The sequence below is a fragment of the Vombatus ursinus genome, unplaced genomic scaffold (assembly GCF_900497805.2).
Source record: "Vombatus ursinus unplaced genomic scaffold, bare-nosed wombat genome assembly UNPS02014797.1, whole genome shotgun sequence".
Classification (NCBI taxonomy): domain Eukaryota; kingdom Metazoa; phylum Chordata; class Mammalia; order Diprotodontia; family Vombatidae; genus Vombatus; species Vombatus ursinus.
In genome coordinates, this window is record NW_020954575.1 from 6452396 (window position 1) to 6466966 (window position 14571).

Below are 14571 nucleotides of genomic sequence, written 5' to 3' on the forward strand. Positions count from 1 at the left end.
CAGCCCTGCCCTTCCTCCTCTCTCCCAGCCCTATGCCTTCCTCTTCCTCAGTACTATGTCCTCCTCCTCTCTTAATCTGTTCCCCTTTCCTCTCCCTGAGTCCTGCCCTTCCTCCTCTCTCCCAGCCCTGTGCCTTCTCTTCCCCGGCACTGTGCCCTCCTCCTCTCTTAGACCTGTTCCCCCTTTCCTCTCCGCCCCAGCCCTGTATCCTTTTTCCATGTCCCTTCTGCAGTTAAACTCCAAAGAGGGGAAACAAGAAGAAAAATCAGACTGGACTTCTTTCCTCTGCCCCTCTAGTTCTGAGAGGGTTAAGTCCCCGGGCCCCTCAGTGCCAACAAGAGTCGTTTACACTTCCCTGTCCCTCCTGTTTTGCTCACAGCCACCCGGAGGAAGTTGTTTGAACTTGCGAGGGCCTTCTCTGAGAAGACCAAGATGAGGAAGACAAAGAGAAAACAGTTGTTGAAGCACCAGTCGTATCCTTCCCAGCTCCTCCCTGGCCAGGAGAGAGAGAGAGAGAGAGAGAGAGAGAGAGAGAGAGAGAGAGAGAGAGAGAGAGAGAGAGAGAGAGAGAGTGTGTGTGTGTGTGTGTGTGTGTGTGTGTGTGTGTGTGAGCGCTCAAAATAAAGGATATGAATGTGGTTTTTTAAACCAGGTGAGGCACCTAACTGGATTCTCTGTGGCTAGCTACTTCCCCTAGTCATTCTGGGCTCCCGAGCCCCATTTCTCAGTCAGTTTAATTCAGCCTTTGGTTTCTGATTGTCCCTCATTACCAGTAGTTCTCCTTTCATATTGCCTAGCCCCAGTGTTTGAATGGTGGGGAGGTGAGATGAGGACAGGACTCGGGAATGGAGAGGAATGGAGATAAGCCAAGGGACCATCTCACATCTGCTAAGGGAGACTTGAAGCCACCCCACAACCTTTGTACAAACGATCTCATTTTCTTGTTTCACCAATTGAGGTGATTCGTAAACCTCTCCACCTCCTCACTTCAGATACATCAAGCTCAAGCCCCATCTTTTGTCTCATATGCATTAATAAGAGGGTTTTCTTTTATTCCTATCAAGTCCTTGCCTGGGTACAATACAGAGTAGGGACTCTGGAGTTAAAGGAGATAGATGAGCATGCTGAATAAGGAGTGAAGGTCCTTGAGAGTGTTATGAGAAATGGGAGTCACAGATTATAATATGGCAAGAGGAGACATCAGTTACCTCATACCAACCATCATGCTCTGTAGTCAATCTCTCCTTCAAGGAGGAGGAATCAAAGGGGAGAGAGGATAGGATAACTTCAGTAGAGGAACTCTGGGATCTAGACTGGGAGCCGGTGGGTGGAGAGGGCATGGATAGGCAACTAGTAGGTGGTGACTGGAGGGAGCAGAGTGGGATGTTGACAGCAGCACGGGCCAGACAACTGAATGGTTTTCCTGAATGCAAGGGCAGGCTGGGGACTGCAGCATCTACAGCTAATCTCCTGGATGACGTGGAAGGCCATGCCTGTGGTGAGGATTTAACCTGCTGGGACTGAGAAGGAAGGAGGGGCAAAACTTCCAGGAGTGGAGAGCTGATGTTTGGGTTCTTGTCCAACACGGTCAACTCCTTGAAACTGGTCATTCTCAGCCAGGATGCTGGGAGGGTTCTATGCACATTGCAAGGTTGGGGATGCACAGAGAGACTGGAGAAGGAGCTCAAGGAGAGTAATTAGTAGAAGTTTGCCAGCTGGAACCCAGAAGCACTAGATAAACTACCCTGCTCTCCAAAGCTCCAGCCACTAATAAAGCCTCGTGTTGCTTTCACACATCTTCCCTTGAAGCACACAATGACAAAAGAACTAGTAAACTTGAGCTAAGATCAAAGGGTCATAGGCACCTCAGAGGCCATCTAGCCTGTCTCCTTCATTTTACAGTTGAGGAAACTGAGGCCCGGGGGGGGGGTGGTTAAGTGTCTTGCCCAAGTTTACACAGATAGTAAGCATCACAGGCAAGATTTGAACCCAGATACTTTGACTTGAGTCAGTGTTCTTCCCACAGCCATATTGTGTCCAGGGTAGGATAGGTAGGCCATGGACTCTCTCATCTGACCCCAGTAACCTTCAGACTGAGTTAACATGAAAACCTTTGCTGCTGCCCTTGGCTCCAAAACAAACATGATGGTTCACTCAGCTTGAGTTATCCTAAACTTCTGAGGCTTGGGTGGGCTAAAAAGTGCTGCTTCCTCCTAGCCCACAACCTAATCCCAACCTCATGCTTAGGCTACAAAGACAGAGACACCTTGTTTGATGCCTATCCTGGGTGACTGAGAAGTTTAGTCAGTGAACACCTCTAGGAGGCTGCTGTGAGAGAATTGTTTGGATGGTTTTTTTTTTGTTTTGTGGGGTTTTAGCGGGGAAGATAGAGGCCAGGGCTCAGATTTAGGATATAGAAGAGATGTCCTTCATGGAATCACAGAATTTAAAGAGTTGGGAGAAACTCTAGTGGCCAACTGGTTCAAACCATATGTGAATGGAACCCCCATGAGAACATACCCGACAAGCGGTTGTCCAGATGCTGCTTGAAGACCTAAAGACCTGTTGCATTTTAGTTCGGTCAACTCTTAATTATTTGCTTTTATGGAAAGAGATAGTGGTATGGATAGTGGCCATCCATGGCTAATAGAAGAGTCTTATGTGATGTGGAAGGATTTGAATGCTGGAAGGGACCTTAAGATCCTCCAGTTCAGTTTCTCCAGTTTTTAGTTGAGAAAACTGAGGCCCAGAAAAGTAGAAATTACAGCTCTCAGGTCACATGTCTAGTTAGGGGCAGAGCTATGACTAGACCCTAGGTCACTACAAGGTCATAGGACACAGATGATGTCATGGTGTGAGGTTAAGTAATAAGGTCAATATATGTGAAAAGCATGCGGGGGTCGGGTGGGGGGAATGGAGGTATTTCTCTTTCCTAATCTGGGAAGACTTCTTATTGTGGTGGGTCTGTGCCTGGGCTACAAATGATAGGGAAGGGTGAGACCTACCTTTCTTGCCTTTCAGATGAAGACTTCCGGGCAAGGAAGCAGGAAACACTTAAGGAAGAGGAAGCACCCACAGAAGGGCAGTAAGAGGTAAGCCAGGGTGTTGCTGACACAGTTTGAGACTGGAGGGTCTACAGGGCATCCTTCTAAGTCAACCCGTATCATCCCTGAGAGTGCTGAATTTGGAGGCAAACTCCAGCTGAAGTAATGGATCTGTACCTGGGCAAATGATAAGTTTAAATCCCAGTTCTGTTTCCTACTATATATTTTGACTGTGGGCAAGTCTCTTAACCTTTCTGGGTCTCAGTTTCCTCATATGCAAAATAGGGGGTTAGACTAGATGGCCTCAGAGGTCTGTTTTAGAGTCTGTGATTCTCCTTCTCTTCCCAAATAGGTATAACCTTTCTGGGGTCCTAGACTCTGCTTTGGGACCACTTTTGGTCAGCAGCTCACTGATTATCCATTCTCAAACCACATATTTATTTAGCCCTCACTCTGCTCAAGGCTAGTTGCTATGAGAGATAAAAAGATGAAAAAGGCATGGGACCACTGGGTGAAGTGAGCAGAACCAGACAACATTGTATACAGTAACAGCAACATCATGCAATGACCGACTTTGATAGACTTAGCTCTTCTCGGCAATGCAAGGGTCTAAGACAATTCTAAAAGACTCATGATGGAAAATGCTATCCACATCCAGAGAAAGGACTATGGAATATGAATGCAGATCAAAGCATACTATTCTTCCTTTTTTCTCTTGTTTTTTGTTTTTTTTTCTTTCTTGTGGTTTTTCCCTTTTGTTCTGATTCTTTTTTTACAACATGACTAATGTGGGAATATGTTTAATATGACTGTACACGTATATGTAATGACATACATGTACACATATATCAGATTGCATGCTGTCTTGGGGAGGGAGCAGGGGAGGAGAAAAAAATTTGGAATTCAAAATCTTATAAAACTGAATGTTGAAAACTATCTTCACATGTAATTGGAAAATATAAAATACTACTAAATGGGGAAAAAATAAAAAATCTTTTAAAAAGACATGGGACCTACTCCCATGCATCTCATAGTTCAGACCAGATATGTACACAAATAACCACAACACCGAATAGAATGTCAAAGGGCATCTTCACAGGCACAAAATTCCAGGTGAGTCCAAAAGAAGGAGAGATCACTTCCAAGAAGAACCAAAGAAGACTTGATGGAGAAAGAGGTGTCTGAGCCAGGCCCTGAAGGATGGGTAGGCAGGGATTCCAGGCAAAGGGCACAGTGTAGAGAGGGACACAGAAATAAAAAACCAGCACCACCTGAAGACTTTCTTGAAGACTTTGGTGTCCCAAGCCATTCTTTCTCTTCCTCTTACTGTGGCTTTTCTTTTTCCCCTCAATGGAGCTGGCCTTTTGGGTGTGAAAAAGGATGCATTGTTTCTTCCCTTCAGCTAGATTTAAGCACTAGAGACAGAGACAGCAGCAATAGAAGACTAAGCCCTGGGGAGGTTTAAACTCAGCAAGTCACAGAATTTCAGAGTTAGAAGGGATTTTAGCTGCCATGTCATTCGACTCATAATTGAACAAAAATCTCTTCTACAACACACTGAGCCAGTGGTCATCCAGCCTTCACTTAAAGACCTTCAGTGTGGAAGAACCCACTCTCCCAAGCAGCCTATTCCATTTTTGAACAGCTCTCATTGGTAGGAAGTTTACCCTGACATCGAGTCTACATGTTGCTGCTTTGCAATTCCCATGCATTGCTCCTGGAGCCAAACAGTCTAATCTAATCTGAGAGTCTGTTCTGTCCTTAATGTGACAGCCCTTCAAATACTTGAAGACAGCATTCATTTGCCTTAAGCCTTCTCTTTTTCCAGGCTAAACGTCCACAATTCCTTTAACCAACCTCAGTCTACTCAAGAAGAAAAATTATCCAAACTTGAAACATTTAGAGCAAAGGTTCTTCACCTGAGGTCTTTGACCCTATTTAAAAATATTTTGATAACTATTTCAATATAATCAGTTTCCTTGTAATTCTATGGTTTTTATTTTTATGTATTTAAAAACATTTACTCTGAGAAGGGCTCCATAGGCTTCACCAGATTGCCGAAGAGCTCCATGAACAGAAAAAGTTTAGGAACTCCTGGTCTAGAGAACCAATTGAAGGTAGCATTTTGGAGACATCCGTTCTCCCTGGGGCTCTGCTTAGATAAAGTGGGCCTGATCAACCATCTAAGAGAGCCACCTCCACCTGCTCTGTTACAGCTGCTCCTCATTCAGAGCTGTCCCTCTCCATGCCTCAAGATTGGTCTAGTTTCTGGATTGTTGTCACCTTCAGCAAATGGATAGCATAAGTAGATTGTGTAATGTTGGAGCATGTACAGTAGTGTTCTATATGGACATTATGAAGGATGTTCTATCCCTTAACTCAGGGAGCTTATAGGAGAAGAGGTAATAAAATAAACATGCAGAATACTGGGCAAAGACCAGAGATACCTACAGCCTGTCTGTGTGAGCACTGCTCCCTCAGCTGGACCCTCACTGTAGCCCAACAGTCCTTTTAGATGTCTCTTCTTGACTCCCTGTCATACTCCCTGCTCTTCAGTCTCCTTCCCCCAGCAGATAATGTGACCTCCTACTTGTGTGAGATGGATTCATCTAGTGTGAGCTTCCTCTGCAATCCTTTTCCATATTTCACAATATCTCTTATCTTCATGCATCCTCTCCTACTTTCCTCTATTCTCACAGGAAAAGAATCTCTTCTCTTTGCCAAGGCTAACCCTGCCCATTGTATTCTGATCCCATTCTTTGACTGTCTCCTCCAGGATATCTCTCTCTCACTCTCTCTCTCTGTCTCTCTCTGTTTCTCTATCTCTGTCTCTGTCTCTGTCTCTCTCTCTTTCTCATCTTTGTCTCCCTCTGTCTGTCTGTCTCTGTCTTGGATTTTCACTTTCTCCGTCTCAACTGTTTCCTTCCTTCTGAACCACAAACAGTGCTCAGAACTCACCAGTCCTAAAAAAAGCCTTTCTTCATCCTTGCTACTCCTTTTAATTGCTATATTTTATCTTCTAACTTCAGTGCTAAAATTCTCAATAGTCATCAACATTCACTCTTCTTTATGAACTTATTCCATTTATTTATTCCTTTGTTCTATTTGATCCGACTTCTTTCAATTTCCACCTTGATCCAAGTCACTTGTGACCTTCTAATATTTAAATCCAATTGGTTTTCTCAGTCCTTATCCTCCATGACTTCTCTATAGCATTTTACACTACTTGATAACCTTCTTTTCTTGGCTTCACTATATGCACCTGTTCCTTTTTCTGCCTCTTAATCCCTTCTTTCTTTTTTTATTTCTAGTAGCTCTTCTCCTTCCCCTAAAATATGAGTGTTGACAAAGATTCCATCCTTGGTACTCTTCTCTTCTCTTTCCACACTCTCCCACTGCAATTTCATCTACTCCCATGACCTCAATTATCATTTTTATGCCATTACTCCTCAAATTTATATTTCTAGTCTTTCTTTTCTCTCTCCCAAATGTCTCATTTCCAGCAGCCAATTAGACATCTCTTGTAGCTGGTAGATATCTCTACTGAAACTCATCATGCTTAAAAATGAACTTACCATTGCCTTCTCCAAACCACTTCCTCTTCCTAATGGCCCCATCCATATCTATTAATGGAACCACCATTCTACTAGTCACTCATGCTTGAAACCTCAAAATCATCCTTGTTTTTCCCTCTTTTCCCCCATATCCATAAGTCCTGTGGTATTTATTGCTTTTACATGTGCACTTCCAGCCTCATCAAAGCCTACATTGCCTTTAAAAATTAATTTTATTATTTAAAAATATTTTTATGCTTTATTGCTGCCTTTTGTTTTTTCTATTTTGTTTTTTCTACAGTTATTTCTAGCTATTCCCCTCTCCCACTCAGTGAGTCTCCCTTTGTAACAAAGAAAAACCAGCAGACACATCTGACTGCATATGCAATATTCTGCATTCACAGTCTCCTATCTCTCAGGAAAGGAAGGAGGTGCATTTCTTGGGGCCAAGATTAGTCATTACAATTACTCAGCATTCAGCTGTCTTTTAATGTCTTTTTTTTTTCTTTCCCATTTATATTATTGTAGTCATTGTGTTGATTGTTTTCCTGGTATTGCTTACTTCACCTTGTGTTAGTTTATACAAGTTTTCTCATGTTCCTCTGAATTCCACATATTCATTGCTTCTTATTGTCCGATGTAATTGGACAATTATATTCCTAATATTCCATTACATTCGTTAACCACAGTTTGTTCAGCTATTCCATAATTGATGGACACCCACTTAGTTTCTAGTATTTTGCTGCCACAAAAGCTGGTACCAACATTTTGGTAAATAATGGGGCCTTCTCCCCTCTATGTTTGACCTCCTGGGTCAATAGACAGGGATTTTTTAATCACTTTTCCCCTCATATAATTCCGAATTGTTTTCCAGAACAGTTGGACCCTTTATTACCTTTTGCTCAAACTATCAAAATGACCTCATAACCATTCTCCAAACTAGTTTCTTTTCCCTTTCAGTCTACTCTACTCATGGCTACTAGAAGGATACTTCTAAGGAAGCTCTGCTTATGGTTTTCAGTCATGTCCAACTCTTTGTGACCCCATTTTGAGCTTTTCTTGGCAAAGCTACTGGGGTGGTTTGCCATTTCCTTCTCTGGGTCATTTTACAGATAAGGAAACTGAGGCAAATAGGGTTAAGTGACTTGCCCAGGCTCACACAGCTAGTAAGTGTCTGAGGCCACATTTGAACTCATGAAGATGAGTCTTCCTGACTCTAGGCCCAACACTCTATCCACTGTTTAAGTTATTCCCGGACTCAAAAACTTTCAATAGCTCCCTATTATCTACTGAATGAAGTTCAATTTTTTGCTCTTGCCCCCATATACTTAGACTCCAGTCAAGTTGGACTATTCACATGTATCTAATCTACTTGTTCCCTCTACCTAAAAATCCCCCCCCCACCACTGTCATCTTCAGCTGTCAAAACAAAAGCCCAGATCAAATACCACTATTTGCACGTGAAACTCAATAGATGGAAGAACCCCGGGAGCTGGGAGACCATCGAGAACTCTGACAATCTCCAAAGAAGGGTGCTCAAAATCCTTTCCTTGTTAAGTTCTGTCCATGAGTTCTGGGTCTCCTGCCGGTCTAGTGCTCAGGGATACTCACTTAGTAGTGGAAGCCATTTGGAAATCCTTCTCTTTCACCTACTCCAACAAAACCTTTTTTATTTTTTTTCCCCAGGTGCTGGAGTTCACCGGAGATGAAATGTCCTAATGGGGCAGCCCAAATAGTGAAGGCCTGTCCTTAGCTGCCCAGACCTGCTGCAGTGAGACGGAGGGTGTTTGAGCATTGAGGCACCGAGTTTCTCTGCTCCTCCGAAGCCTTGCTTCCAGATGCCTCTTGTCCTTCCCCTCTTGTGCAGGGTTTTGGAACTTTGGTATTGCCATATTGTGATTGGAGGAAGCACCTGGGGCCCCAAGGGCAGCAGCCAATCACAGTCTTCTCTTGTAGCTGTGTTGTTTTAGGGGCAATGAGCAAAGGGGAACTTTCCCCTCCGTTTTTTTTTTTTTAATGTCTCTCTGTAGCCTCTTGGCTTCCCTTTCCTCCCTCCCACCATTCCTCTCCTAAAGGAGCAGGTCCAATCAGTGGGAGGGCTGGACACATAAAGCACAGGCCCAGGTTAATATATGGGCAAGGACAAAATGGAACCTCTTCTTCCTCCCTCAAGTCCCCATCTCTCTCTCAGACTAGTCTAGACTCCACTGAAGAGTCTGAGACATGACCTAATCCTCCCTGCCCCACTCCTGGCACCCTGCTCTCTTCCTTTCCTGGTCCCCTGGCCGCTGTTTTTCAGGACGAGACCCATCTTCCATCCTTGTCCCCTCCCCAGAGATCCCTCAGCCAAGATGAAGGAACAGTATCAGATGGGAAAACCACCCTTGGACTGGGGTAGCCGAAGGGGTTGATGATCTGACACAAGGACCCTAGAGCCACTCGGTGGGAGTGGTACGAGAAAGCCTGCCTGGGAGTAGTTTCCCCAGGGTCTACTCTAAGGTTGCCACTTCTTTCTCAGAGGAAGGGGCATAGAGGGATAGCTTTAGAACCGGAAAGGCCCTTAGAGTCATCCAGTCCAACCCATTCATTTTCCAGATGAAGAAATTGGGGCCCAGAGAAATTAATTGATTCACCGAAGGTTACACAAGTTCTTTGTTTTGTTTTGTTTTTTGGCAGAAATGGGATTTGAACTCAGATTCTGAGTCCAAGCTCAGAGTTCTGTGTTCAGTATTCTTCCCACTGTGCCATAAGCAGAGAAACAGTGTCACGGGGAGAGCTATCTACTGTCACATTGGAGGGTGGTGGCGGTGGTGGTGGTGGTGGTAGGGTACCCTCTATAACAGTCTAGAGTTAGGACAAGGGCAGGTTGGAGCACTTGCTTCCCTTACTCCTGCTGGGAAACAGAATGGAGGCAAGTTGTCCAATGTGGAATCAGTGGAGGCAGAGAGATTTGGGCATGGTGACAGTGCTCTGCTTTGGGATGACTTCTGGGCTAGACGCCTAAGTTTGGGATCCCCTGCCAGGCTAGGCTGGTGTGGGAAAAGTGAAAGGAAGGGAGAGGGGCTCTAGGATAGAATCCTGGAGTCTAGCTGGCAGTGGAGAGGGCGGGTTTCCCCTATCCTCAGGGGAGCACTGGTGTTAAGCTGACTGCTAGGTCCTGAGGGAGGCTCAACGCCCATAAGCAGAAAATGTTAAACTGTGAGACCTTCGGAACTAGAAAGAACAGTAGGGGAACAGCTATTTTTTCATGCGGTGTGCAGGGGCAAGGGGTGGAGTTGCCCTGGTTATCACCCACTTATCCCTGAAAGCTGGCCTCAGAGCAGAGGTGCAGGCTGAGTCCTGTTTGGGGTGGGGAGGAAACCTGTTCTCAGGAGGAAGCTCTCCGGGGGGCCTGCCTACCCACCCACTCGCTTACCTCCTCACTGTCCCAGGGAGTTCACTCTCTTTGCCTCTTCACATTAGTGGGTTGGCACTGGGATGGGGAGAAGCTGATCTGAGGAATCTAGAAGCTAGGAAAAGAAAGAGCTTTGAGGGGAGGGGCTTCCAGCTTCACTAAAGCATTAAATCTCTACTGCCCAGTGTGGAGCCTGGGCTTTGTTGTTAATGGTGGGGTAGTAGGAGGAAGTCTATAGCTGATTTAGGGGGGACCTCTGTTAGCACTAAGCCAAGATAAAGTGATGAGATTATTCTTATAGTATTCTTTCCCCTAGTGAGGAGAGAGAGAGAGACAGAGAGAGAGAGAGAGAGAGAGAGAGAGAGAGAGAGAGAGACTATGTGACTATGGGGGTGGGGAAGGGTTTACAGACTCATGATTTTTCCTGCTCCAAAGTTGCAGTGCTTTCTTCCCCAAACCTTGGTGGGCCCAAAGAAGGAAGGATTCCACAGTGGGCGGCCCCCCTGGCCAGTGGTTGGGCCTGGAATGTGCTCAGGTCTGCTAGCTGGCAGGCCCAGGCCCTGGAATGTGCCTGCAGCTACCAGGGGGAGAGGAACCGCTTATGAAATGTAACCAAGTTTGGAAGAGTGTGCAGAGGTTGCTAGGGGTGAAGCTGGAGTGGGGCCACAGGTAACAGAAGGCGCCTTGGCACAGGAATGAATAATTCACAGCTGAGGAGGGGAAGGCCACCTTTTTTTCCTCCTTTTTCTCCTCCCTCCTTTTTGCTCTTCTCCTCCCTTTCCCTCGCAACTGCCAAGCTCTCCTCCTCACCCAGGTCCCACCAGCAAAAGGATCTGTTCGGTTTTGAGGTTTCCCCCAAGGCTTCCCCATCCCCTTTTGCCTTCCTTCTAGCTCTGCATGGACAAGGAGAAGAGAGCAAGGCTCCAAAGTTGCCAGACCCTTCCATCTAGAGGCCAATGCCCCCACCCCCAGTCAGCCAGAGGGACAGCTCTTGCCCCTTCCACAATAACAATTTGGAACAGGTTAAAGGCCCAAGAGAAATCTGAGGGTCCTCACCCTGGGGCTCCTGGAATCTATTATTCCCCATCAGACAGGGAAAGGACCTGCCTTGGCAATCACATTATCCAAAACTAAATGGAAAACAAAACACCCACCCTGCCCCAGTCTCTCTTGAATCTCACAAGAGAGGGGAGAGAAGGATGCTGAGATGAAAGTAGCCAAAGTAAGCTACATTCAGAGACTCATTTCTCCTGCAATTGAAAAGTTCACTTCTCGCAAAGTCTGTGCAGTGAGGAATATATGAAAATTCTTCAAACAAACAAACCCCCAAGCACTTGGGGAATTCCTAAGGTGGAAACCCCATCTTGAGCTTTGTGAGTGCTGGTTGCTATATTAGGTTTTGTTTCCACACGTGTTGTTGTTGTTGTTTTTTCTTAAAGATGTTTAATAGGAATTCGTATAATAAAGTCATGGTGTACTCTTAACTTCCAGTCCTGGTCTGAGCTGAGTGGGCCCAGCAGGACAGCAGGAGGAAGCCTGGGGACAAGACTGACCTCAAGGGACCTGAGGCCCAGGACATCCACTTCCTTTCTTCTTCATTTCCGGCTTCTTTCCCATTTTCTTGCCCCAGCTTTTTCTCCAGGAAGGTGCATTTCTTTTTTTTTTTTTTTAATTTTTAAGGCTTTTAAAAAAAATTTTTTTAACATGTGTTTTTAAAACTTTAGGTTACAAATTTTCTCCCTCCCTCCCCACCCACCCTCATTGAAAAGGCAAGCATCTTGATACAGGTTATAGATGTATAGTCATGTTGTGAAAAACTAAGTATATTTCCCTTCATCCTATCCTGCCCCCCATTTATTCTATAGGAAGGTGCATTTCTAAGGGATTAAGAGACTCCTTGCACAAGGACGGTGATACCTGTTTCCAGGTTGGTGGACTCCTAATTATCTGCTTGGCTTCTCCCATCACCAAGCACCTTTCCCCAGGCTGTCCTCTTCCTGTCACCCAGCCTGTGTTTGCTTAGGGAAGGTAAACTACTTTTGCTATTAGCTTAAGCAAAACACAAGTGGGAAGTCTGGTCTCTTACAAAAGCATTATATAATTTTATTCCCAAGTCAAACACGAATTTTTTTTTGTTAGATTGGGGTCTTTTGGAACAAAGTCACTACAAGTGCTGGATCACCTAGTACCTGGGTCCACTCAAACACAGGTGTTTGGAACTAAGACAAAAAAAGGCAACAAAGCATGTATTGGTTGTTTACTATGTGCCAGGCACTATACTAAGTGCTGGAGATACAAGTAGAAGCAAAAAAGAAACACAGCCCCTGCCCTCAAGGAGCTTATATACTATGGGGGGAGACAACACAGAAAATGAAACTAAGAAGAAGTGTAGGGTGGAAGGTATTGGTGTGGGGGCACAGTATGGAAGTCTAGAGTCAGAAGGAGAGCTGGGAGGGGGCATGGCTGGCTGGGGTCTCTCCCCAAAATAGAGGGGCCCCCCTTACAAGGAATTCACTAATAGGAGGAGGGGGCAGGCATGCCACAGGGATGAACTAGGGTGAGACAGCAGCTGAGTCATGAAAGTGAAGTTCAGGAGGAGTATAGGCTTTGGAATCAGGTTCTGGGATGAGGTGATTTTTAAGATTTCCTCTATTCCAAGGATTTTTTGACTCCAGAAATCCTTGGCCTTTTCTACTTCTGGGAATGGGGTGATTGCTCCAGTTGTCCCCACTATGGATGACTAGAGCAGCTTCATCTTCCCAAGGGAAGGTCTCTCTTGCTAGCCAGGACAGACGACCAAGTAGGAGAGGGACGGAGGAAAGGGACAGGGGCTGGTTTGGAGATGAAGGAGAATGCTTCGGGCAGAGGGGGCAAAGTGGGAGAAGGCAGCTAGGATGGAGCAGCACTGAACATGCAGAGAAGAAATAGGCAGGTGTCCACAAGGTCATGCTGTGAAATGCAGGACACCTACGCAAAAGCATCTCCCTAGTGGCTGCTTTAGTTTGCCTTTGCCACCATTAGAATTGTTTGAGTCAAGAAACAGGTTCTAAGAGGGGGCCATTAAAATGCAAATGTTAACTAGAATAGTAACATATTAACTGGGCTAATATCTATTATCAGAGGAAAGATTAGTTCCTGTTTTCCAAACTGCTCTGTGGAATTCCGATTCTCTGTGCACCAGAAATAGGGGTTCCACGAGAATATTTCAGTTCATTCTTATTAAGCAACTCCCACGTGTAAGAAGGGCGAGATACAAAGATAAAAGCAGCGTTCCTGTCTTCAAAGAGCTCACCTTCTTGGGGGAAGGGGAGGGGCAAATAAAAAGCATATACAAGTAAATACAGAGCATATGCGAAGTAATTTAAAGAGGGATAGTTGTAATCATAATTTGGATTGGGGAGGGGAGCTGGGGCCAGGAAAGGCCTCACGTTAGAAGGTAATACCTGAGTTGGTCTTGAAGGAAGTGAGGGATTGGTGTCTGGGTAGAGGAGGTGAGGAGACAGTATGTTCTAGACTCCAGAGAAGCCCAAATGCAGGAGATGTAAGGTCATGTACCAGCACCAGCTAACACAACATTTTGACTGTGGCCAAGAGTAGGGAGTAATATGAAATAAGACCAGAAAAGTCGGTCAGAGTCAGATTGTGAAGAACTTTAAATGCCAGACTGAGGATTTTTCATTTTATCCTAATAGCAAAGGGGAGACATGAAAGGTTTTTGAGTAAAGATTTTTTCCCTTCTAAAGTATAAAATGTATACATCAACATTACTCATGTGCAGTAATTTTTGGTATAAAATAGCTTTAATTTCCTCAATTTTGCTTTAACATTTTCCCCACTTCCTCTTCTCTCTGTCATTCTACCTGTGGTCTGCCCTCTCCCCCTGCCCCCCAACCCAGCATTTATGGGTTCCCTAACATTTCAAGCCCATAATTATATTAGGGCTAAATTCATTTGGGAAATGCTGGGTTAGTTTTCTGACTTATCTGAAAATGGGTTAATTTTGATGGGAAGGGAAGGGAATGGAAAAGTGAGTTTGGTGTTTTTTTGGGTGGAGGGGGCAAGTGCTGCCCAGAGTCAAAATGGACCAAAGGAAGGTGCTAAAGACTAAGCGAACTCCCACCAACCACACTTTGGCTAGGGTTGGTTCTGCAGCTAAAACTGAGCCTGTTCCTACCTTCTGTCCCCTGTGCTCCCCATAAGCGCGGAGTGTGTGGAGGACTGTGGACATAGTGGGCGTGTGGGGGGGGGGATAGAGCATGGGAAGGGAGAAGGGGACATCTCAGTTTTCATTTCTGATGGCCACAGGTAGTACAGAGGCCCTGAAGTCCAGCTGGCAGTCAAGATGGCCTTAGGTGGAGGGTGGGAGGGGAGGAAAGTGGTGAACAGAGTCAGTGAGGCTGGGGAGGGGAACCCAAGAGTCTAGAAATGCCTCTTTCAGAACAACAGCCGTTCTTGGAATGTCTCAGAAGTCAAATTCCTGGAAATGCTTTCTCTTGTGAAAAGCCTATTCAATGCCGGAGCGATAGCCTTGGCATTAGCTGCTCTATCTATAAAGAGTTCCTGGGACAGGCCAGCTGCA

At 45.3% G+C, this 14571-nt stretch overlaps 1 protein-coding gene across 1 annotated transcript in view; it reads left to right on the forward strand.

The window, feature by feature from the left end:
- CUEDC1 (CUE domain containing 1) overlaps positions 1 to 11476 on the forward strand; it is a 33097-nt gene extending 21621 nt beyond the window's left edge. Inside the window, exons 7-10 of the mRNA XM_027870501.1 lie at positions 380 to 473; positions 1440 to 1498; positions 3022 to 3092; positions 8285 to 11476. Coding sequence (XP_027726302.1) covers positions 380 to 473; positions 1440 to 1498; positions 3022 to 3089 — 221 coding nt within the window. The 3' untranslated portion in view covers positions 3090 to 3092; positions 8285 to 11476. The remainder of the gene's footprint in view (positions 1 to 379; positions 474 to 1439; positions 1499 to 3021; positions 3093 to 8284) is intronic.
- Positions 11477 to 14571: the final 3095 nt, after the last annotated feature.